Below are 24,693 nucleotides of genomic sequence, written 5' to 3'. Positions count from 1 at the left end.
GGTGTTCAGGACTTGGGCGCTATGGAGATCACCCCACTCAGGAAAGCCGTGCTTTACGTCAAATGCCAGAACATCATGAAGGGGCAAAGGGGGGATATAGATCTGGCTCCTAGGCTTATTCTCTATGGTGTGAAGGATGCGGCTTGGGGGAGGCTTTGGCTTTGCCAGCAGCAATGGGATGGAGCCATATCTCCACCTGGTTGCCTGCAGTGGCCCGAGGGATTCCCTTACCGTTTTAGGGACTGCAATGCAAGTAAAACCAGATTGTTGGTCTTCACGTACAGGAAGAGCCAGTGTGAAGAAGAGATGGGTGGGGGTTATTAAAGATGTTTTGATATGTGGGGCTGACAGATGGCTCAGTGGTTAGGAGCACTTGCTCTTCTTGCAGAGGACTCGGGTTTAGTTTTCAGCACCCACCTACGGTGGCTCACAACCTTCCTTAATTCCAGTTCCAGGAAATCCAGGATCCTCTTCTGGTCTCTGTGGGCACCAGGGCCACACTTGGTACACTTGACTATAAACAGGCAAAAGCACTCATACACATAAAAATATATCTTCAAAAGATATTTGATATAAATTTTAAGCATGATGGTTAACAGAAAGGGAGACTCAGGGGAGGGACTGGGCATGGTCAGGCAGGTGTGTGGCCTTTCCTCAGGGAAAGCTGCAGATCAGTTGTGTTAGTGTTTACATCTCAGAGGTCCTTACATCTGAGAATCTCTTCTCCACATTTCTTTCTTTTGATGAGTTGAGATTATCACATGCCTCTGAGATGCCTTGGCGGGATTATCATCTGACAGAGTAAAGCCAGTGCCCACTAGGATGCGCAGGGGCTCTGGTAAGAGTCCTAGAAATTGTGGTTTTAATCTGGGAAGTGAGAAAGGCCTTGAGCCTTGTTGACTGCTCCGGAGTCCTTGCTCCTCGTCTGTCAATCAACAAGGCTAGAGAGAAGGGGCTCCCTTCCATTCCCCTTATCCATAGTTTCCCCTACCTTTCTGTTCTGTCTCAGTTTTATAAAGACATGTACTGCTGTCCACTGGAGGGATCTCATTCTTCTCTGTGTATAGTGGCCAGAGAAGTAGCTTCTGCGAGGGAGACTGCCCCTGGCCTCGGAGGAGGCCCTCCTCACATCATGGCTGTCTATAAATAACATTCTATGCAAGTGTGTCTAGCAAATTTCAGAAGTGGGGAATCCAATGCAGTGTTTCTTCATTGCTCCGACATGTCATTCAAGGTTTCCCAGGCTCCCCCAGTGGTGTGGGAGTCCAAGCCTGAAAGAGCAAGGTCCATCCTGAGATACTCTCTGGGGAATGCATGGCCTTTCAAAGTGGTTCCCTTTTTGAGAATATAATAATTAGCCCAGAGACCCCCAGCTGGACAGTGTGCAGAGACTAGAGACTTTGAAGCACTTCTCTAAGTAGGATGTCTTTACTAACCTCCCTGCAAGTCTCCAAGAGCTTTGCGGAAGAGGTGGCAGAAACAGTGGAAGGGCCAGAGGAGGTGGACGAGTTCAAGACAATGGCATCTTCCAGTCACACCAGGACTCAGAGCAAAGCTGACATCATGTTCAAGGCCTGTACAGGTTCAGAGCAGACACAATCACAGCATGGAGCATGGAGAAGGCGGAAGAGGAAGGAGACATGAAGCCCCAGCCCTGCCCAAGAGGTTATTTGCAATTGACACCTGCTGGGAAAGAGAAAACCACTTTTCCTCAATGGAGTGTCTCTCGGTATACACATCATCCCCCAAGGCAGGCTGCATGCCCAGTAACAGCTGACCCACACAAATGGACTCCATTTGTGTTTCTGTTATTTTTGTGGGTTTTTGTTTTGTTATTTTCTTTTTGTCTCATTGGGTTTTTGTTGTTTTGTTTTATTCATTTGATTTCCTTTTTGTTTATTTGAAGGGAGATAAAACCTCCATGAAGTTGGGTGGGTAGGAAGGTGGAGAAGACCTGAGGGAAGTTGGAAGAGGGGAAAGAATATGATGGAAATATATTGTGTGAAATAATTGGTTTTGTAATGACAAACTTCAAGATCATCGAGAATCAGGCTACCACCATGCTGGCATGTAACCAGAGGTGAAGGGCTAGGTGCTTAAGCCTGCAGCTTCTGGCTGTAGTGTCTCCGCATGACTGTGTGTCACCGGGGAGGTGTGATTATTCTCATGCTGCAACAATAAATCACAGTGGCACCCACCATTACCTTCTCACTAAGTTGTGGACAATGCAGGTGCCATGTATTATTTTGGTTTCCTTCAAGGCTTTCAAAATAGCCTTGCTTGTGTGGGTGAAGGTATGAGATGTGGTACTGTAAGTGTGGAACTTGATTCCTTTTATAAGGAATATTATCAAAATACATGTGAGATATATATATGGAATAAATATATACAAGGAATCTCTCAGGTAGATATGGTTTCCCCAAGAGTGAGTGGCTGCAGATGAAAGTCTATTATTATGCATTATAGAAACCTGACGAGAGAATGCTTATGTTGAAGGAACTGTCTAACCACGCACCTGTCAGTATAAATGGCTTTACCATTGTTAGCAATTTTCTTAGAGATAATATCCTTTGTAAAGAGGAACAAATGGATCATTCCTGAGTTCTCAGTTGGGGAGTTTCTGTTGAACCTATTTTTTTTTTGTACATCATTGCTGCACCCTAAGAGGCAATTACCATCTTACTAACAAACAACTGGGCTACAGATGTTTTCATTGAAAATGCTCAAATTGGGGTTGGAGAGATGGCTCGATATTTGAGAGTGCTTCCAGCTCATGCAGAGGACCTGGCTTCTCAGCGCCCACATGAGGAGGCTCACAACTGCCTCTGATTCCAGTTACAGGAGATCCAGCACCTTCCTCAGGCTTCTGTGGGCACCAGCACACAGATGGCCGGACATAAACTCACCCAGGCACACATACACATAAATAAAACTTTAAAAGGTCTTCTTAAATGTTTAAAATATTAGTACAGCCCTGCTTTCAGGGTTTTAGGTATTGTTCTGTTTAAATGAAGCACTAATGATTACTCCAGGAAGAATTTGTAGAAGGCATTCAGGACTTTCTGTATTGTTCTGAGGGACGCGGGAGTCTGAGGGTGGGGAAAAGGTGAAAGTGGGACCTGGGAAATGGCTCAGGGGTAAGAACACTTGTCGAGCAAGCATGAGGATTTGAATTTAGATCCCCAGTACCATGGAAAAGCTGAGCACGGCTATGCAGCCTGGAACCCTTGAGCTGTTTGGGGACAGAGGTGGGAGGATCACTGGGTCTAGCCTAGACAAAAGTGGTGAGCTCCAGGTTCAGTGAGAGACCCCGTCTCGAGGGAAATGATGGGCAGTGAAGGAGCAGAATGCGCGGGCCCTTCTCTGGCCTTGGCATGTGTAGGCATAGTGGGGCATGCCTGCAACACAGGCGAAGCATAACCAGATTTGGAGAGCATTTTCACTTTTAAATTTATAGTAAGACCAATTTAAAAGCAGTACACTCCTCAGGTCTTTTCCAAGAATAGCCACTTTAGGAATGTGTGACATGGACGTCTTTGCTAGCCGTCACCGTAGGGGAAGCATAGTCTGACTACAAGCTTCCCTTGAATTCTAAGAATGTGCCAACCTGTGGGCCCAGGGAAGAAACGTGTGTCTCACCAATGTCTGATGCCAAAGACAGGTAGAGTTCCAATATGGCAGAAGGCATTGCTGCATTGATTCTCACAGCACAAGAATGAACAATCACAGTCTCACTCAGGCACGTTGACTCTAAAGCCAACACCGTCAGAGACCAAGATTTTTCTGTCATGTCTTTATGACCCTCGTCATTCATTAAACCGACTGAAGACACACGCTCTGCTTCTTTTTCATGGGACACACTCATTTTTTTCTTTTTCGTTTTCTTTGTTTTGTTGAGTTAATCTCATGTATACCTGCTAGTTGACATTAACCTTGAGCGTCTGGTCTTCTTGCCTCTACCTCCTGAGTGTTGTGGTAACAGGTATACACCGCCATACCTGAGCCTTCACGCTCCTTCTGAGCCATCACTCCAGCTCCTGGAAAGTGATTTTGATCATCATCAATCAAGCAACCCTGTCACTTCAGTTACATGCGTGCACAACTACATGCATGCACAACTACATGCATGCACAACTACATGCGTGCACAACCACATGCATGCACAACCACATGCGTGCACAACTACATGCATGCACTGCATGCGTGCACAACCACATGCGCGCACAACCACATGCGCGCACAACCACATGCGCGCACAACCACATGCGCGCACAACCACATGCGCGCACAACCACATGCGCGCACAACCACATGCGCGCACAACCACATGCGCGCACAACCACATGCGCGCACAACCACATGCGCGCACAACCACATGCGCGCACAACCACATGCGCGCACAACTACATGCGCGCACAACTACATGCGCGCACAACTACATGCGTGCACAACCACATGCGTGCACAACCACATGCGTGCACAACCACATGCGTGCACAACCACATGCGTGCACAACTACATGCGTGCACAACTACATGCGTGCACAACTAGAAAGAGTTCCCCCCAAGGTGTTTATCGAGTGTCCTGTTGACCTACACTGCAAATGCAGTCATGGGCCCAGAGATCTGTGTTGGTAACTAGGAGAGGGCACCAGTCTCCAGGGGGTTTGGCCAAGAGCTTTTTGCCCGCATGTAGAGTAAATTTCCAGCATCTGTGGGGAAGGCCTTCTGGCAAGCTCACCTGCTGAGTCTTCAGTTCACTCCCAAGCCTCTACTTCGCATCAGAGCCCTGCGGTGGCTAGTTAAAGCCTGCCCCTCGACATGGTCAGGCACTGTGGCTACTGACCGTAGGTCTACCTCTGTCTCTTTGTATTTCTAAGATCTGTGAACTTCATCTGAGAGACAGGCTGACATCTCATCTCTTCACAGGCACAGAAAAGAACAAGACGAAGTGACAGGGTGGGCTCCCATTCTGCTAAGTCAACCACTTCAGGGACTGGCTTGCTGTCGTCCCTTTGTGAAGTTGAAAGTCTTTTGCCCTCCTTGTCTTTGTTGTCTCGTCTGTGTTTTTACAAGGCTGATGCTTCTTCTTTGATTTGCAGGACAAACTGACACTTGTCTCTGAATAAATGGACATGTTGAAGAAATATCTGTAAAATATAAAAAATATAACTTGGTTGTGACTGTATTCTTTCTAATTCTTTTATGGTGGCATATACCTTTAATCCCAGCACTAAAGAGGCAGAGCAATCTCTGTGAGTTCAAGGACACCCTGGCCTACATAGATTGATACAGTCTCAAAGAGAAACAGATAGGTGGTGGTGGCTAACACTTTTTTTGTTGTTGTTTGTTTGTTTTTGAGACAAGGTTTCTCTGTAGCTTTGGTACCTGTCCTGGAACTAGTTCTTATAGACCACGCTGGCCTCAAACTCACAGAGTGCCTCTGCCTCTGCCTCCCGAGTGCTGGGATTAAAGACATGCACCACCACCACCCAGTGGTGGCTAACACTTTTAATCCCAGCACTTGAGATCACATGCCTTTAATCCCAGCACTAGAGAGGTGGAAACAGTGATATGGCTTGGCAGAGAAAGGAATATAAGGCGGGAGGAGACAGGAGCTCAGATGCAGTCCGAGGTTTCCTAGGGACAGTAGCAGTCTGAGAATTCATAGAGACAGGATCACCGCTTCAGTCTGAGCATTGGTAAAAGTGAGAACTCTCTAGTGGCTGACTGATCTGCTTTTTCTGATCTCTTCATTTTCTAATATCTGACTCTGGGTTTTTATTATTAGGAACAATTAAAATTTGAGCTATACTCCTTTCTGATCTCTCACTGGAAGTGTTTTGGGGGTGAGGGTAGGGTGGGGCACACAGTTCTTGTTCCTATGCCTATAGTGCTGTGAGCTCAGGGACCAGTGTGGGCCCCATGGTTAATAACAGTGAAGTTCTTCCCTCCAGAGTAACCTGCTAGCAGCTGCATTATCCTAAAATACCACTATACTATAATCCCAGAATTTGGAGGATGTGTGGGGGCATGGAGGTGGGAGAGTCAAAGGTTCAAGGTTAAGCTCAGCTACATAACAAATGCAGTTTAAAGAGACCCTGTCTCAAAACAGCAGTAACAGCAAAATTCCATTCATATCTATGATGCCTTGATGTTTTGAAAAGTATTTTTGTCTTATTTTGTGTGTTTGAGTGTTTTGTCTGCATGTTTATCTGTGTAGCATATATGTGCCTAGTGCTGGGGGAGGTCAGAAGAGGGTGTTGGATCCCCTGGGGCTGGAGTTACAGACAGTTGTGAGACATGATGTGCGTGCTGGGAATGGAACCCAGGTCCGGAAGAGCAGCAGTGCCCGTAACTGCATAGCTATACAACCTATGGATTCACTAGAATTAAGGGCATATGAAGTAATAACTTTTTTGTTTGATTTCCGTTTAATAAGAATCACATCTCTTATTATGCACTTTCTGTTGTTATTCCAATCTTAAATATGTTCAAAGACCTGTTTAGCTCATTTAAGGAAGAAATGGTATCCCCAGAGCAGGATCTGTGACAAGTGTCAGTTGCCACCATGAGTTCAGATTCTGAAAACGACTCCCAGCCTTAGGGCACAGCCCGGTCACCTGTGTCCTGGCCCATCTGTAGCAGTCAACAGAGGTGCCTGAACTGGTTTAGGACAGGCACATTTATGTCCCGGAATGGACCTTCTTAGCAGAAGCTTTATGCCTTTTATTAAGATTTGTTTATAAAACATGTATTTTATTTTTATACTTTGGATGCCTGCAGATGTGAGTGCAGGTGTCTGTGAAGTCCAGAAGAGGACATCAGGTGGCCTGGAACTGTGATATGGGTGCTAGGAACTGACCCAGTGTCTTGACAAAGATGCTGGTTTCTTTGTTCGTATTCAATTTTGTTGTGGGAATTCTGATGAAAAGATGAAAAGCAATAGAGCATGGCTATTGAATAACATGAGATAAAAGGCCATAATTCAGAAGCAAGCTTTTTCCCCAGGTAGAAAACAAATCTGAACAAACAGAAAGAGGCAATGAGTTCAAGCGGTGCTTCTCCAACTTGGTCCCTAGGAACTTCTTTGACCTATGACAATATCAAATCAATTGCTGTTCATTTTTTAAAGATTTATTTGATTATGTGTCTTATGTGAGTATGTGCATGAGAGTGTAGGTGCCTGAGGGAGCCAGAAGAGGGTGTCAGATCCCCTAAACCGTAGTTACAGGAAGTTGTGAGTGAGCCACCTGAGGGGTCACAAAGCAAGCCTAAGTCCTCTGCAAAAGCCTTACGTGTTCACTGCTCCATCTCTCCAGTCCCCAAAGCAATTTTTTTTCAGTATCATGAAGGGTGTTTTTGCCTTTTGTGTTCTGTTTTATTTGTGTGCACTACAGTTTCCTGGAGATTGTGTGATGGGCTGCCCCAACAGATTGACCGTGGAAGTGTGTATTAGGATACATCTGTCATGTATTAAGCCAGGTATTAAAAGTATTTATAAAATTGTAAAGCTGCCTCTCTTCTCATTACATGCTGCAATAAACATCAGTGTTTATAATTTAAACATACAAAATAAAAACTTATTGATTCCTTCGGTAAGTGGTGAGGCTATAACATGGTTCTGAGACTAAAATCTTCTAAGCCCTGGTTAAAAAAAAAAAAAAAAAAAGACAAGAAACAGACACTGGTGCAGTTAGCGCTGGTGAATAAATTTTAACTTAAAACAGAAAAAGGTAGATTCTTTAAAACTAATCATCTAGGTGTGTACAGAATATGGAACCACACCCCAACTGTGTCACCTGGGATGATGTGAAGATTTAAGCGGTGGCCTCGGTAGGAAGTTTAGAGCATCATGGGGCTGCTTGTTTCCCTTTTTTATAGATTTCATGTATTTTAAATACGTGAATGTTTTGTCTGTGTGTGCTGAGAGTCAGTGCAAAAGAGAGGAAGGAGACGGAGAAGGGGAGGGAGGGGGGAGAGAGAGAGAGAAAGGGGGAGCGAGAGGTATACAAGGTCTTTCTATATAGCCTAGCCTTGAGCCTTGAGCTCTCAATCCCCCTGCCTCTGCTTGAAGTTATAAATGTATATGTTGTGCCTGAATAGCACTTAAAATATGTTGGATCTGTGGAAGCGAAATTTGCATAAAATTACAAAGAACATGATTTTTATTTTTAATTTTGTCTGTGCTTGCTGCTGGGGATATAACCCAGCCTTAGTGTATGCCACGTAAGTACCAAGCTATAGCCCTAGTCTGTCTCCCTCTCTCCTTCTCTCCTTTTATCTTTAAGTTTTGAGACAATGTCTTGCTGTTTTACCCAGGATGGCTTTGAACTCACTCTGTAGCTCAGGGAAGCCTTGAATTCCACAACCCTTCTTGTTTAGCCCTCGGAGTAGCCAGGGTTGCAGGTCTGCTCCATCAGGCTGCAGGGATTGACAGTGAAGAAGAACTTTCAGTATCTGGTACTAAGAACATGACAGACAAGCAGAATTCGCTTTCTTGGAGCTAGCTTCATTGCATGTTGTGCAGGTGTGTGCATGTGAATCCTTTTTTCATTCATGGAACAGAATGTGGAACACTAGTATCCAGTATTATTCACAATAAAGAATATATCATCCAAACATCTGTTATCAGTGCAGTGAAGATAAAGGGTTATTAGCATTAGGATGACTGCTAAGCCTTTGCCTATTGTTGGGGGAGAGTCATAAAGTCTTCTGGATACATAGTGGCTATTTTCCATTCAGCGTCATAAAATATTAATAACCTTTAATGTGGTTAATTTATTTCTAGCAATTTCTTCCAGGGACATGTTAGGAAACGGGGAAGTATTTATACCCAAGTATATTTACAAAACAGTATTTTATAATACAGTGCATTTATAACAGCACCTGCCTATGTACTAAACTATGTAATAGAAACAAGGGGGATAATATTACTAGTAAGGACATTAAGTTATTAATAGCTTAGCATTAGTCATTACACAGTTCTTTCTTGTTCATCACCATGTTATTATAATTAAGTAAGGATGGATAATTCAGCATTTAGCATAGTTTATGAATCCAGCTATATAAAAAGTATATTGAACCAGATGTGGTTGCAATGACAACATATCAGGATGGTGAGGCAGAAAGATTAGAGTTTAAGGCCAGCCTGGGCTACATAGCAAGAACCTTTCTCAAAGAATATGCAAAAATGACTTTCAGGGGTACCTAGCTTATCACATTAACAGTGATTATGTCTGTGTTATGAAATGACTTTTCATCATCTTTCCTTGTTTTCTCAATTTCATTTTTACAATGAATATGCCTTGTCAAATAAAGAATAACAACATGATTCGGTTGCGTCTGCACACAAGCACTGTCATTTTCATCTATAGATTGGCTGCCTGTTGTGAGCAGCTGTGAAATGAGATTTGCAATCTACTGCAGTCTTGGGTGCTTGCTTGCTCCATCAGCCAGCGGCCAGTGTAGTACGCTCACATTTCTAGGGTGTACTTTATTCTCCCCTGACTTGTCACCATAATGCCACTGCAAACAAGCTTGCTGTCCTGACTTTTCCTCACCTAGCAAACGATAATCCTCCAGATTTTAAAATCTGAAAGTTAAACAATAAAGCTTCTTTCTGTAAGCACAGCAGAAACATGCAGTGTGGCTGCCACAGTGCCTCTCTGTGGCGACACATTGTGTTCTGATGTAATCCACATCATTCACATTTACAGAGGGGGTCATCCTGCTGTTTTCCAGTCTGCCTCTTCGGGGGCATACACAAGGAGTAGATAGATTCTATGGTCCCCATGAGCACTGCTTATGAAGACCTTGGCTGATTTTTCTTGAAGAATGTATTAGAATCTGTGTAAATTCCAGGCATGTAGATCTAACAGCATAGACATAACTTACAAACAGGCTTCATGGTAATTTTTTCTCACCCCAGTCAGATCTTTTGAAATATGCTTTTAGCTCTTGTAGAGAGCCCAGTCTTTCGTATGACCATTAACATCTGAAATCATAAGCATGTTAATGAAGGATTATGAATTATTTAGATGCAGTCTGCAATCTGATATTTAAATATATAACCAATCCATGTTGCTTACTAGAGAGTACTAATATGCTTAGATGTTGGTTCAAATATGATACTGAACATGCACGCTATTAGAAGCTCCACGCCAATCCCCTCACTTGCTGTGAAATTTAAAATTTCCATGATTTAAGTGGTACTACATTTTTCAGAAGAAAGTTTTATTCCCTTTGCCCCTTTTAAATAGGAAAGTCAAAGTCTTAAAGTCGATCCCTTGTGTGTAATCTGTTGTTGTTGGGGCGGGTGTTGAGATGTTTGATGCCGCTGTGTGATTGCCATGTACTGATAAGTCTCTTTTTAAACTTGCAGCAAATAGTGGCAGCAATAAATGCAGGGATTATCCCCTTAGGAAACAGCTCCAATCAAGTTAGTCACTGGGACCTCGGAAGCTCTTTCTTCTTTGCTGGTACAGTTATCACAACCATAGGTAGGAGACGCCTCGCTTTCTGTTTTCTTGTTTGGTACAGTTTGTGACCTGACATTTATGTGTTCAAATTTCCTGTGTATGGTTGGGCGAAGTCATCTGAGAGAGAAAATGAGGGTATAAGACATCAAGTTTTGAATTAAAAGTTCGAATTGAGGGAATTAGCAAGCTAGCCATCAGTTCAGAATGTAGAATTAAGTTTAAAATATATACTGTAAAACTCAGGAGCAATATGATGGAGATGTTTGATAAGGGATAATATATTGTAATATATCATATCCGTCTGAGTTGATGGCTTTTTTGTATAAGCATTTCCCTTTCTTTCCCCCCGCCTCTCGTCCTTAGTGTAACAGGATAGGTTTGCACCTGCCTTTGGCTGGATGTGTTGATTCAATGTCACCTCTCTGGGTTTGTGAACCTCGACTCTCCCTTGACAGCCCACCTGTTGTTACACTGGGATTGCTTCAGGGTTTGCTCTCGATGTGTTATATTTTGACAATAGCATAGACGTGTAACGTATAACGTGTTAACTGTGACACAAAGCTGGATCCTGGATGTCTTGCTCCTCTTGGTTTTGCTCTGACGTTGGAAATGTTGTTGCAATGGAACAACAAGATTAGTGGCTGTGAAAATCCGGAGGAGCGGCAGCCTTCACTCCGAAGCATAATAGCAGGTTCTGGTTGAGACTTAGACATGCTGGCCATTTCTGCTGTGGAAAGAACTATTTATTTCAGAGTCTGCAAGCAAGGGCAAGAGCAAAAGAATAAAGGCTCCCAGACTGAGTGAGAAGGGTTTGTTGCTGTCCAAGGGTAACTCTAGAGCTCACATTATAACTCACTGTGACTGCCACTAAATTACTTTGCAAGAGACACAGTCGTTATATGCTATTAGTGCTGCGCTGTGTGTTTATAAACAGTCTCATTTTCGGAATCCCCAAATGCAGTTAAGTTTCACAGACATATACTTCAATGCATGAAAAGAAATAAACCATTGTTACCAGCTTTACCTCCAAATTATAGGCATTAAATACAGTAGCTGGTGATTTGGACTACTTAGGAAGCTGCCTGAAAGCCCGGCCTCTTACTCATCCTTCTCAGTTTGTAGCCTTAGGTGGCTCAAGTCATTTTGAGTCACCCCTCTGGGATCTTTTTTATTCCCCGGTCTTTCTTATTCCTGTGTCAAGGCCACTTCCTCTGACCTTGGACTAGATTAGGAGTTAGGGTAAAAACACTTTTAAGTATCCATATGACACTTAATTGACATATATTTTGCATCTGTGCAATTAAAAGAATAAATATCAGTGCTGCTGCTCTCGTGACCAAGGTGTTTCTTAGCCACATGGGCTGCACCATGCTGCATTCTGCACGCTGCACTGGTCCTTTGGAAACTAGAACTTGAGCGTTTGGCAGGGAACTCGCAGGGTCTTTTGTGGGGGGGTGTCATGTGAAGGTGGTGCCTCATGGGGCCATGTGGGCTGCAGATGTCCATGGCTTTCCTATTTTCTTTATCAGTTTAAGATGTGAGCATGCACGAGGCAGCTTCTACATTGGAACCCTGTTAAGGTGAAGGCCATTTATACACAGTGCCATATTAAAACTTGAAGACCCAAACCTAAGGAATTGCTTCCAAGTTACTCACCTTTTGTGAAATCAGATCCTTCCACCACCTTTCCTTAGTTCTGCTCCACAGCTGCACACACTGGAGTCTACGAGCATTCTCCCCCCCACCCACCCCAGTCTACGATCATCCTACCTCCCCCCACTTTCCCTTTTCCTAGCCCATTGGTTCACAGAGTTGGCTCTGCTCATAAAGCAAACCCATCCTTGACTGCTCACCTTTCTAGCTACTTCTTTGGTCCAAGCCATGGTTACCTCACTCACCTTCATGAAGAGGCCTGACTCAGGCCCTCTCTTTGTTTCTAATCCAGTCGCCCAAACAATGCCACGGCCCCTGTGCCTGTCTCTGCTGGTAGGATGCCAGGGGTTCTTAATTTGTTTTTGTTGTTGTTGTTGTTGTTGTTGTTGTTCCCCCAGAATCTCCCAACTTCTGAGATATAGTAGGTGCTTAAGAATTAATTTGGGGAAGGGTCTGGGGTGATGGCTTAGTGGATAAGAACAGTTGCTGCTCTTGCAAGAGGATGCAGGTCAGCCAAGACTGGACACCTCACAACTCCTGTACCTGGTTTCAGGAGATCCTTGGCTTTCTTCTGAACTCTACAGGCACCTGCATACATGTGCTGCATATAAAATCACATGGACACACATAAATTAAAAAAATCTTTTAAAAGGATCTTCAAATTGAAAACAGATAGGCATGTAGGTGGTGTGGGCTGCGGCTTAGGGGATGTTACTCGACAATATGTTGATAGATACGATAGTGAATTCAGGGCTTGCTCAATACTTCTCATCATCAGCTCGCTTGTTTGTGCATTTATTTATTTAATAGGTAGTAAACACTCTCTACTGCCATAAATATGAGAGTCCCTGACCCCAACTTGCACAGCAATGAGTCAGGGAGGTTGGAGGGCAGATTGAGACAGTAGGCAGAGGAAAACAGGGGTGCCAGGTGTTTAGTGGAACCCATGGTATACTTTACAAGCTAGTAAGGTAAGTGGGTAGGGAGGAAGGGGCAAAGGATGGTTGCTTCTGGTTGTTAGGTGTTGTCCTAAAACTGAGAGAAGAGTTAGTGGTTTTCAAGGCAAATGCATATATACAGGAGAATTCCAGACATTGAGAGCTCTGGAAAGAGACAAAGGTAGAAATCCACAGGGGGCTTCAGGTAATCTGACATGGTTGTCCATGTTGGAAAGCCTTATGCTGAGGATCCTGGGACTTGGTGCCAGTCTAAGTGGCTCATATTGGATGGTTGATTCTTTTGCCACGGTTGGGAGCTTAAAGAAGCAGAGATACTCTCTTACAAAGAGATATCATTTACACATGAAAAGCAGCCATAAGTGTCACGTGATCAGATGTGCTATGGAGCTGGCATTAGGATGTGGTTGGAAGTGGGAAAGGGGAGAATGTGGGCCACAGCTCATGACAAATGAATCCAAGTTGGAGGTGAACTGTGAACTAGGGCTGTGTTTGGAAAAGGACAGCTGTTTCTGCCTGTGGAAGGGCAATGCTGAGCAGGCTGTGGCAGGAGCAAGCCAGAACCCAGACAGAGCATGAACTGGACTTGGTTTGGGGGTGGGCAGGTAAACGTTTGTGTAGACCAGAGGCTCATTTAGGGAGGGCAGCAGGAAATGCTGGCTGCTGGGGGAGGCAGTTCAATCTAAATTGCTCTTCAAGGGGTATTGTACTTGCTAAATAAGATAAAACGTTCCCCTTTTTAAATAAAAAAAGAAAGTGAGAGGTAGTAGTGACATTAGGATGCATCTTTCAGGAAGAGGCTAAGTTAAAACAGCTCAGTGGATGGAACGATTAGGAGGTTAGGACAGTGACCTGCACGAGCCTCGTGAGCATTGCCAGGGATGGCAGGAATGGGTGTGGGAGGGAGAGTCGTAGACAGGGTGCATTCAGACTTAGATGAGGCAAGCAGTCGGTCTTGATGACTAACAGGATGGAGAGAAGGGGGCGATAATGCGGAAAGCAAGGTGAGTATTTAGACAGTAGACTTGTAATTCATCGAGAGCGCTCGTTGATCCTATTCAGAAAACTGAGCTCAAAAAATAGCCAAGGTTTTAAATGCTGTGTTATTTTAAGAAGCTTCATTTTAGTACTTTATCCCAAGCTCCCCACCTTCCCCACCCCCTGCCCCTCCTTTGACTTTTATTTCTTTCTTTATTTTGGCCACTCTTTAGTTGCGCTGGCTCCCTTATGATACTTCCTGGTCATTGCCTTGGGGTCAGAAAGGCTGGCGACCCATCATCAGGACATTAATAAACAAGGCCGTGGATGCTGCAGAGGAAACTGATGTGCAATCGTAGAGAGAAACCAGAGCCGGGAGTGGGAGGCTTTCCCAAAGCGGCTGCTTGCCGCAGGAACTCTGAGGGGGCGACATCCATCTGAAACCTGAAGGATGAAAAGAAGTCAGCTGTGGAAAAGACAAGTGGGAAGATGGGTTCAGTCAGAGGGCACAGCCATGGTGCGGATCCTGAGTAGGCTGGAGTCTGGCACGGTCAGGGCACCCAGCTGAGCTATGGAGCAGACCCTGGACCGGTAGCAGAAGGATGCCACAGGGTGCAGGGGTCACAAAGCCTGAGGGACACAGAGGGTCATGGTGAGGGTATCTGTGGAGTGGGGAGCCACCGCCAGGTCTCATCAAGAGAGCAGGGGTGGGGCTGAGAAGATAACTCAGTTGGGAAAACACTTGCTCTGTTAACACGGGGACCCGACTCAAGGGCCTCTCTAGTTTATCACTGTGGGCATTTCTTCAGGTCTAAGCAGAGAGCATTTCCTTTTTGGGACACCTGCCCCCTTTACAGAGAACACTCAGTTCCTCCCACCAGAGTGTTGACATTGAGTTCACCTATGCAGCTTCTATAGTTTGTGTGGTTTCTGTATTTGTCTGATTTTTTGAATCAATTGATTGGAACAGTGCTGTGAATTTACACTGCTTGAATTGCAAAAAATGTTACGATATTGATGCCTGACTTGCAGCAGACTTGCATCCCATCATGCGTCATGCTTAACTGATGAGAAACAAACCATGACGATGACGACGACGACGACGACGACGACGACGACGACGACGAAGAAGAAGAAGAAGAAGAAGAAGAAGAAGGTGAAAGAAAGGAAGGTTTGGAGTAATTATACCAAGAAGTTCTAGATTTAAAAAGAAAGAAAGAAAGGAAACGAAGAGAGAGGAAGACGAGAAGACAGAGGAGGAAAGCCATGTTTTGGGAAGAAGTATGTTGGAAACTGTAAAGCCCTGTGTTGGTTTTTGACTGATACCATTTTTCTTGCATGGAGTTGTCAAATAGAAACTTACAACTCTGAGGAAAACTTCCCATCATTCCTTTTTCCCTGTGGCGAGTACAGGAGTCTTCCCTTCCCGTGGAGGTAGAGAGTCCTGAAGCGATGCTGTAGAATTTGCCACAGTCTCCCTGGGAGCTGTGGTCCCTGCAGCTTCAAATGTTGAGTGCTAATTTACTAATTTAGCACACGCATGTGTGTGTGGCATTTCACCAGTCTCTGAGAGAGCGGCCTGCTGGATTCTGGGAGCCCGATTTAAATGAACGTTAAGGGTCTTTCAGGCAACTTAGAGATGAGTCATTTTGCAAAGTGACTTCTAACTTGGACTCCCTATATTTTAAAAAGTTTCTTAAAGAGGATGATTATTTAAAAAAAAAAAACAGCATAGAATCCTGGCATTGTTCTACTGAAATGCAGAAGTACAAAAGAATTACTGTGTCTTTGACCCTGTGACCTTTGCACACCACTAAATTAATGAAAATAAAATTCATATCAAGATGTTCACATATGTTCTTCATATTCAAAACCTGCAAGCAATCATATGTAAATTTTAAGCGAGAAGGAAGAGGAAGAAGAGAAGGAGAAAGAGAAGAAGCAGTGACAGCAGCTGCCGGAGAAGGTGCCCTCTGGACAGAGCTAGGTTTGCCGAGTTCAGAGTTAAGCTGGATGGGCAATGGAGCTGGATTCCTCTGAGTGCTGTTGCAGACTCCTAAGAGGGTGAGCTAAATTAGTCATGCTGTCTTCTCATTGCATATGTATGCACGCCAGACAAGAGGAGGCCTGCAGAGGAACACCAAGTACCCTGTGCAGCTCGAAGAGGGATTTGGAACCCACTGAGAGGTAGTTTTCCCAAGCGTTAGCCTTTTCCTTTGGTCACAGGAGAGTGCAGAGTGGTGCAGTCGAGGTCTGGTTTCAGGGCACACGTTCCAGCAGAAAGAGAGTGGCCTCACTAATCAAGGTCTAGACGGGGCTCAGGATGACTTGCTATCAGAACAAACCCACCGTGTTTTCTTTTCTGTTGTAATAATTTTGAACAATTTGCAATAATGCACTTTTAATCTTCTGGAAAGAAACTTTTATGACATGAAACTGCTCCAGAAAGGGGTTGGAGAGAAAACTCATCAGTTAAAGGCACCGGCTGCTCTTCCAGAGGACCAAGGTTCAGTCCTTAGTACAAACATGGTGGCTCATGCCCAACTGTAACTCCAGTCCCAGGGCATCCAACACCCTTCTGGCCAATGGGCACCAGAAATGCCCACAGTAGGCATGGAAAACACACACACACACACACAAACACACACACACATACACACACACACATACACACATACACAGACACACAAATACACACACAAACACACACATATACACACACATTTATACATACGTACATATGTGCATACAATATAAAATCAATAAGCCATAAAGGAAAAAATTATTTCCCAAGTTATAACAATATCTTCTTGCTCTGAATTAGCACCTCACCTGTTCCTTCTCATTTCCCCATCCCCCTGCACCACCTCCCACTCCTGGTCCACAGTGCTGTTGGTTCTGGAGTTATATTGTATAGTACATCTGGCAGACAAGCGCACAGCCAGGCTTGGCTCTGCATGTGATTGAAGCAGGACAGGACACTTAGAACTCCGTTCTTGCAAGTGTCTCATTTAATAAGGGAGGTGCGGAGTTATGTCTGGCCAGGCTTCTCTACTTTTGGACGGTAATTATGCTACACTTTTTGCTTTTGCCCATCTTTTCTGATTGTTTTTTTCCTGAAGGCTTTTAGGGTAGCACCGTCTCACTCTTGGGAAGTCAGCCTTGTGGGGGCATACTTTAAGCATAGCATGATGTTGACAGACAAACTCATGCCAAGTGATGCTCATGCTTAATCAGTGTGTCTTATGTACAGCAGCTTTGACTTACTGTAGGAAGAAAGGAATTCAGGGAGGCTCTTGGTTCTAAAACAGTGTCGGGAGAGATATTGCTAACAAGAACAGTCCAAAATTCAAGGCATCAGAAATACACTTTATCTCCTAGCCTCAATCTCTCTCACTTCCAATACTCCTTTGAAATTAAAAACCACCTGTCGAGGTCTAGTGGATGCGTCTATACTAGCTCTCTGAAGATGCTAACAAAGAAAGCAATTGCTAGGCTCCAGAGATGGCTCAGTGGGTAAAAATCTGCCATGGGAGCCTGAGGACCTGAGTTCAAGTCCTTTGAACCCACATAAAACTACACCAAGCATTAGTAAACACCTGTAATTCAAGTATTCCTGTGGGGGATGGGAAGCAGAGATAGAGGATTTCCCAGTCTGGTGTACGTAGCAAAAACAAAAACAAAAACAACAACATTCACAACAACCAAAAAAAAAAAACACAACTAAACACAGAGACCCACATTGTCTCAAGCAATGTGGAAAGTAAGAACTGAGGTTGAAGTCTGAGGTTGTCCTTTGACCTCTGTGCACATGTGTCTACATACATGTGTGTATGCACATAATCAACTGTGCACACCATGCATACATTACACACACACACACACACACACACAGAGAGAGAGAGAGAGAGAGAGAGAGAGAGAGAGAGAGAGAGAGAGAGAGATTGCCAAAGGCTAGCAGTAAGGTAGGACAGAGGATGTAAAGAAAACCAGAGCAGTGAACTAAGACCGAAGACTAGGCAGAGGGTGTACAGGGAAACTGAACAAACTCTCTCACTCTGACACCACATGCTTACACTCCACCTCCATAACTAAGCGATTCCCCAGCAGACACTAATTCAGCCTGATGCTCTCTATCTGGGTTAGCATTGGAATCGACAGGTGAAGGACTCGGAACCAAAACTACCCCCACTGGAGCCCAGACTCCTAGACTGTTTGCTCCGAACTCAGGTGCCTCCTTGGGTTTGGGCTGGAGCGTCTCACTAACTCAGGGAAATAATTATATGTATCAGCTTATTATAAAGGGGTAGCATAAACGATAACATCTGCAGTTAGATACACACAGGGCTAGCTGTCCAAGAAGAGGCCTGGAGTCACATCGTCCAAGCACATGTGGCAGTGGAACGCCGCCCCCGCCCCCTAAAGCTTCCTGAGTCCTCCTTGCCCATGTATTTCGGAGATTTCTACAGTGGCACCCTTAGGTATGCATCGCTTGTGCCAGTTCCTGGTTCCTCCCACCTTCCCAGAGGATGGGAGAAATGGCTCCTGGAGCTTCCTGTCCACTCATGATGGGAAGCATCAGTAGAAGCTTAAGACACTTGGTCACATTGCATCCAGTCAGGAGCAAAGCCAAGGATGTGTGCCTGCTTGGTAGTGCTCAGTACCTTCTCCTTAACATCTGGTCCAGGGTCCAGTCCATGAAACGGTGCCATTCATATTCAGGGTGTGTCTTCCCAATTCAATGGCTAATCCCCCAAGACATTCTCTAAAGCCCTCCTCCCAGGTGATGCTGGACTATGTCAAGATGACAATTAAATCTAGCGACCATACTGGCCAAAGTACACATAACAGAATCAACCTCTTTTGGTTATAACTCACAGTGGTGTGAAAAGCAGGAGATAAGTTGTAACCAATCAAGTAGGTACTGCACAAAGAGAGGGTGTCTTGAAAGGTTTATTTTATGTGCATGAGTGATGTACATGCAATGCCCATAGAGGCCAGAAGAGGGTGGCAGACGCCCTGGGACTGGAATTACAGATGGTTCTGAGACACTATGCGGATGCTGGGAATTGAAACTGGCCCCTCTGCAGGAGTAGTGAGTGCTCTTAGCTGCTGAGCCATCTCTGCTTAAAGCCACTCCTGTAGAGAGCAAATGTTTTAAGTGAAACATGCATGAGCAACGCCATGAATTTTAACATTACTTGATTCCATAAAACAGTTGGAAACATGAGCTTCCAAGTAATAAGAACCGAAGGATGCGTTTTGCTTATTCATAGACTTGTCTGTGCTTCTGCATTAGTTAATATTAGCTAAGTTCCTTCCAGGGCCAATCTGGTGGCTTGTCACAGTCCCAGTGCAATGCTGCGTCACAGCGCAGGTCCAGTGTGGGTCGGCGGAAGACTTCTCACTACACTTGAGGCTTTTGAAGGTCATATTCTTCACTTTCAGGTCTCTCTGCTGTGTCTGAAGTTAGAAAGAGTTCCGGCACCCTGCACTCTGGCTACTGGGCTTCACACGTGCACACAAGTTACTTTTACAGAACACTGGTATAGCCAAGTTCAAGAGTGTACGGCGTACCCAGAAGATCCAAATATTTGGTGATAGTTCGGGTCACTATTATAATTTCTTGTAAAATAAATCCGTTAGGGGTAGGCATGGCATAATGTCTTGTTGTTTTTTTTTTTATCTCGGCACTCAGGAAGTTGGGTTGCTTTATGCACTGTATACATAACAAGGTCCACACTAGCCAGTCTCAATAAAACCAAAATGAATAAATTAATAAGTAAATAAATAAGTAGTTCTCATTAGGGAATCATGCAACCGAGCTAAAAATACATGAAAGAAATCTCATAATATTTTAATAAGTAAACATGCAAATTCTCAGTATCCCAAGGTTGAGCATGCTGTTTGAGTGATATCATAGGGCCAGGTATTTTGTCTCCCCAAAACCAAGATTCTTAGCTGAATTCTTTAAACATGATTAGCAATCTTAAGCTTCAGAAAACTAGAGTTCTACCAGTGTCAAGCCATGACATTCTGGGTTTAAAATAAAATAAGAATTTGAGAGGGTAAAAATTAAATCTAATTGCCAGAAAAAGAAGCCAATATATTCTTTTGGAGTTATGGAGGCTTATCATCATTAAAAAAGAAAAGGTTGAGATGAAAAGGTGTTAAGCTATAGAAAGGGTAAGTTTCCTGGGCCCGATGATCATAAATCACACACTGGAAACGTTTTGTCTTTTCACAGTGTCTGTTGGTTGGTTTTCATAAAAGTTTGTGAAGGTTTGAAAATGTGCCGTGTTAATTGCTTTTTAAAATTCACAGGAATGCTAGGAAGCATAAATCAAGGCAGCTAAGATAAATGTTTGCCTCTGTCAGTAGAGAGAGGAGGCCATTTGTGTGGCAGTGGTGGCTGGGAAAAAAATGAGAAATGAACGGTGTGATCACTCAAGGAAATTCTGTGTATTTACAAATATATGGACATTTCCCTTTGTTGGCCTGCCATGGTAACCATTGACTTATTGACGTATAATAAGATGACTTTTGTTGTTTGAATATGAAGTGTCCCCCATAGACTAAGGTGGTTGAGTAGTTGGTCCCAGGCTGGTGGTGCTGTTTCAGGAGAAGGTTGTGGAGGTGGGGCCTTGTTGGAGGGGGTGCCTTATGGGTACAGTGCTTAGTATCTGGTACCCACTTCTTGTTTGCGTTCTGCTTCCTGACTGAAGCTGCCATGAGATCAGCAGCTTTCTTCTGTGGCCATGCCTCCTCCTGCTGCTGCTCTAGCTTCCCCACCATGATGGAGGGTGTCCCTTTAAACTATAAGTCAGGATACAATCTTCCTCCTTTAAATGGCTCCTTTTTAGGTCAAAGACATGCGACATAAAATGAATACAGCCCTATACAGTCTTGATGGGTGTTGTGTACACTTTATCTGGTAGACATGCCTGTTCTTGAGTGACATTAGTCTGGTGACACACACCTTTAATCCCAGCACTTGGGAGGCAAAGGTAGGCAGATCTCTGTGAGTTCGAGGCCAGCCTGGTCTATGTGAGCTAGTTCTAGGATACATAGGGCTGTTACATGGAGAAACCCTGTATCAAAAAACAACAACAAAAAAAAAAGAAAAGAAAAGAAAGTAATGGATTAATTCTTTCAATGTGAACTTCCAAAATACAAAAAGCCACATTTGACGGTTTTGATTTTTAATTTTTAAATTTATTCTTCTCACATGGATTACATCCCTACAGCAGTTGCTCCTCCCTTGTCCATTCCTAGTCCCCCCTTCCACATCCCACCCCTTCTTCCACTTCTCTTCTGTTTCTCTTCAGAAAAGGGCAGGCCTCCCAGGGATATCAACAAATGTGTCATATCAAGTTTTAGTAAGAATAGGTGACTCCTCTGTATTAAGGCTGGATGAGGCAACCCAGTAGAAGGAAAAGGATTTCAAAAGCAGGCAAACGAGTCAGAGACAGCCTCCACTCCCACACTTAGGAGTCCCACGAGAAGACCAAGTTACATAACCATAATATATATGCCAAGGACCTAGATCACACTCATGTAGGCTCGCAGATTGTTGGTTAGGTCTCTGTGAGCCCCTGTGCGCCCTGGTTAGTTGATTCTGTGAGTTTTCTTGGGGTGTCCTTGACTCCTTTGGCTCTTACAATCATTCTTCCTCTCTTCTTCATAAGGTTTGGTTGTGGATATCTGCATCTGTTACCAACAGCTGATTGAGGAAACCTCTCTGATGATGATTATGCTAAGCTCCTGGCTATGAGTGTAGCAGAATATCATCAGGAATCATTGTGTCTAATTTTTGCCAGTTGTGTTTGGTTCTGTCCTAGGTCTCCGGGCTATACAGCCTTGGGGCCCTGGTGCTCCAGGCAGGGTCAGGGTTGGGCTCCCTCTCAAGATGGACCAGTCAATGGTTGGCCAGTCCCGCAATTTCTGTGCCACCTTTACCCCAACACAGCTTGCAAGCAGGACAAATTGTAGATTGAAGGTTTTGTGCCAGGTTGGTGTCCCAATCCCTCACTGGAAGTCTTGTCTGGTTAAGGGAGATGGTCTTTTCAGGCTCCATATCCCTCATTACTAGGGATCTTTGTAGACTGAGATTGCTCTTTTGTTTCCTGGCTGCCCAGGCCTAAATAATCACACAGACTATTTGGCCAACGGCTCAGGCGTATTTCTAGCTAGTTCGTACATTTTAAATTAATCCAGTTTTATTAGTCTATGTACTTTTATTTTTTAATGTTTGGTTTTATGAGACAGGGTTTCTATGTGTATCTTCGACTGTCCTGGATCTCACTCTGTAGACCAGGCTGTCCTTGAACTCACAGAAGTCTGCCTGCTTCTGCCTCCCAAATGCTAGGATTAAAGGCAGGAGCCACCATGCCCAGCTACTCTATTTTTTAAAAAGGACTTTCTCTATCCTTTTATTCTCTCCTTAGCCTACATATATTTTAAACATATATTTGTAAACTGTTTAGAGATTTGTTTTTTTTTAAATTTCCATCTGAATCTGTCTTTATTGTACATTTCTATCTTTTTCTGAGTACATGAGTTTTTAATCTGCTAAAAAGCGTGGCTAGGATTGAAGCTGAAGCTTTGACAGCTGGCTCTGCCTTATTCCTTAGCTTTCTGAGAGTCTAGCTTCATAGCAGAGGTACTGACACAGCCTGATGCTGGCTGCTCATAAACATCATTTAAGTGTTTTGTGGCAGAGCCTCTTAAAAGAGCTGCGAGGTTTTTGTTCCTAATGCTGAGTCAGGAAGACGCTTAAAAGAGCTGCACCTCTGCTCGCCATCACTAAACAGAGACTACCAGAGAAAAGATGGTTACCAAGAAGCTGCAATTGATTCTATTCTTGTCTGTCTAGAATCCCCGCCCCCTTTTTAAGCTCTCTCAGGCTTTATGTGGAAATTCTTGCCAAATGTTTGGACACCATTTATAGGTAGAGACTGTACTTTGTTTCCCATATAATCCTGGGATATATAATAATAATCACACAGAACCCATAATTACAAGTTTGTTTGGTCAATGGTTCAGGAATATTTCTAACTAGCTCATGATGTGGGATTACCCTCTGTATGCTATAAATATGTTTTATTACCATTGGTTAATAAAGATGCTGCTTCAGCCTATGACAGGGCAGAATAGAGCCAGGCAGGAAAACTAAACTGAAAGTGGGGAGAAAGAAGGGAGAGTCAGGGAGATGGCACGCAGCTGCTGACGGAGAAAGATGCTGGAACCTTACTGGTAGGTCACAGCCTCAGGGCGATGCACAATTTAATAGAAATGGGTTAAGATATAAGATATAAGAGCTAGCTAGGATTTCACCTAAGCTGTTGGCCAAGCAGCATTGTAATTAATATATTTTCTGTGTGGCCAGGAAACAAAGGCACAGTCTCCATTTACAGAACTCTTAGATCTTAAATTAACCCATTTCTATTACTCTGTGTATTGCCACATGATCGTGGCATTACCTCATTTTTTGCATATCTTGTTTCCTTGGCGGCTGGCATCTCTTTGACTCTGCCTACTCTCCCTATACCTCTGTTTGGATTTCCCACTTGCTTTTACTCTGCTAAGCCATTGGCCAAAACAGCTTCATTTATCAACCAATAAAAGTAACACATATACAGAAGGACATCCCACATCAAGTCTTAGCTAGGATCATCCTTGTAGATGCCTCGGAGTTTCCATGTACTAGGTTTCTAGCTTATCCCCAAGATACCTCCCAATTCCTGTTGTCTCTCCCAGTACTCTCTCCTCCATCCTCGCCCAATCTGATCCCTCCTATTCCCATCCCCACCTGCCTCCAGTCCACTCAGGGAAACTCCCAGGGAGATTCATTTATCCCATTCTTCCCTCCCATTGAGCCTTTCTTGTTCCTTCGCCTCTCTGGGTCTGTGGATTGCAGCATCATTATCCTTTACTTTGCTACTAATATCTACTTATAAGCGAATAAATATCATGTTTGTATTTATGGGTCTGGGTTGCCTCACTCAGTGTGATTTTTTTTCTAGTTTCACCCATTTGCCTGAAAATTTCATGATTTCATTGTTTTTAACAGCTGAGTATACTTCATTGTATAAACATACCGCATTTTCTTTAGCCATTCTTTGGCTGAGGAACATCTAGGTTGTTTCTGGCTACTATGAATAAAGCTGCCTTGAACATAGTTGAGCAAATGTCCTTGTGAAAGGATGGAGCCTCCTTTGGGGATATGCCCAGGAGTGGTATAGCTAGGTCTTGAGGTAGGTCAATTCCCAATTCTCAGATGCACAACCATATTGCTTTCCAAAGTGGCTGTACAAGTTTGCACTCCCACCAGCAGTGGAAGTGTGTTCCCTTTGCTCCAAATCTTCACGAGCATGAGCTGTCACTTGCGTTTTTGATCTCAGCCATGCTGATAGACATAAGAGGGAATCTCAGAGTCATTTTCATTTGTATTTCCCTGATGGCTAAGGATGTTGAGCATTTCTTTAGGTACTAATCAACCATGTGAGACTCCTCTGTTGAGAATTCTCTGTTTAGATCTGTATCCCAGTTTTAAATGGGATTATTTGGTTCTTATGCCTAGTTTCTTTTCTTGAATGCAGATTTAGTTGTGGTGGGAGATTTTAA

The 24,693-nt window shown here is 43.9% G+C and overlaps 1 protein-coding gene across 5 annotated transcripts in view; it reads left to right on the top strand.

The window, feature by feature from the left end:
• Positions 1–24,693, top strand: part of Kcnk2 (potassium two pore domain channel subfamily K member 2) — a 188,220-nt gene that overhangs the window by 92,567 nt on the left and 70,960 nt on the right. For 4 of the 5 annotated variants that reach the window (XM_041635438.1, XM_041635440.1, XM_041635441.1 and 1 more), the window contains exon 3: positions 10,384–10,501. The exons of the other annotated variant lie outside the window; for it this stretch is intronic. In XM_041635438.1, coding sequence (XP_041491372.1) covers positions 10,384–10,501 — 118 coding nt within the window. The remainder of the gene's footprint in view (positions 1–10,383; positions 10,502–24,693) is intronic. 5 annotated transcript variants of the gene reach the window in all.

Source organism: Microtus oregoni, unplaced genomic scaffold (assembly GCF_018167655.1).
Source record: "Microtus oregoni isolate MIOR12 unplaced genomic scaffold, Mior012 000047F_ref0000412, whole genome shotgun sequence".
NCBI lineage: Eukaryota > Metazoa > Chordata > Mammalia > Rodentia > Cricetidae > Microtus > Microtus oregoni.
This window is presented reverse-complemented; position numbering and strand designations above follow the sequence as displayed.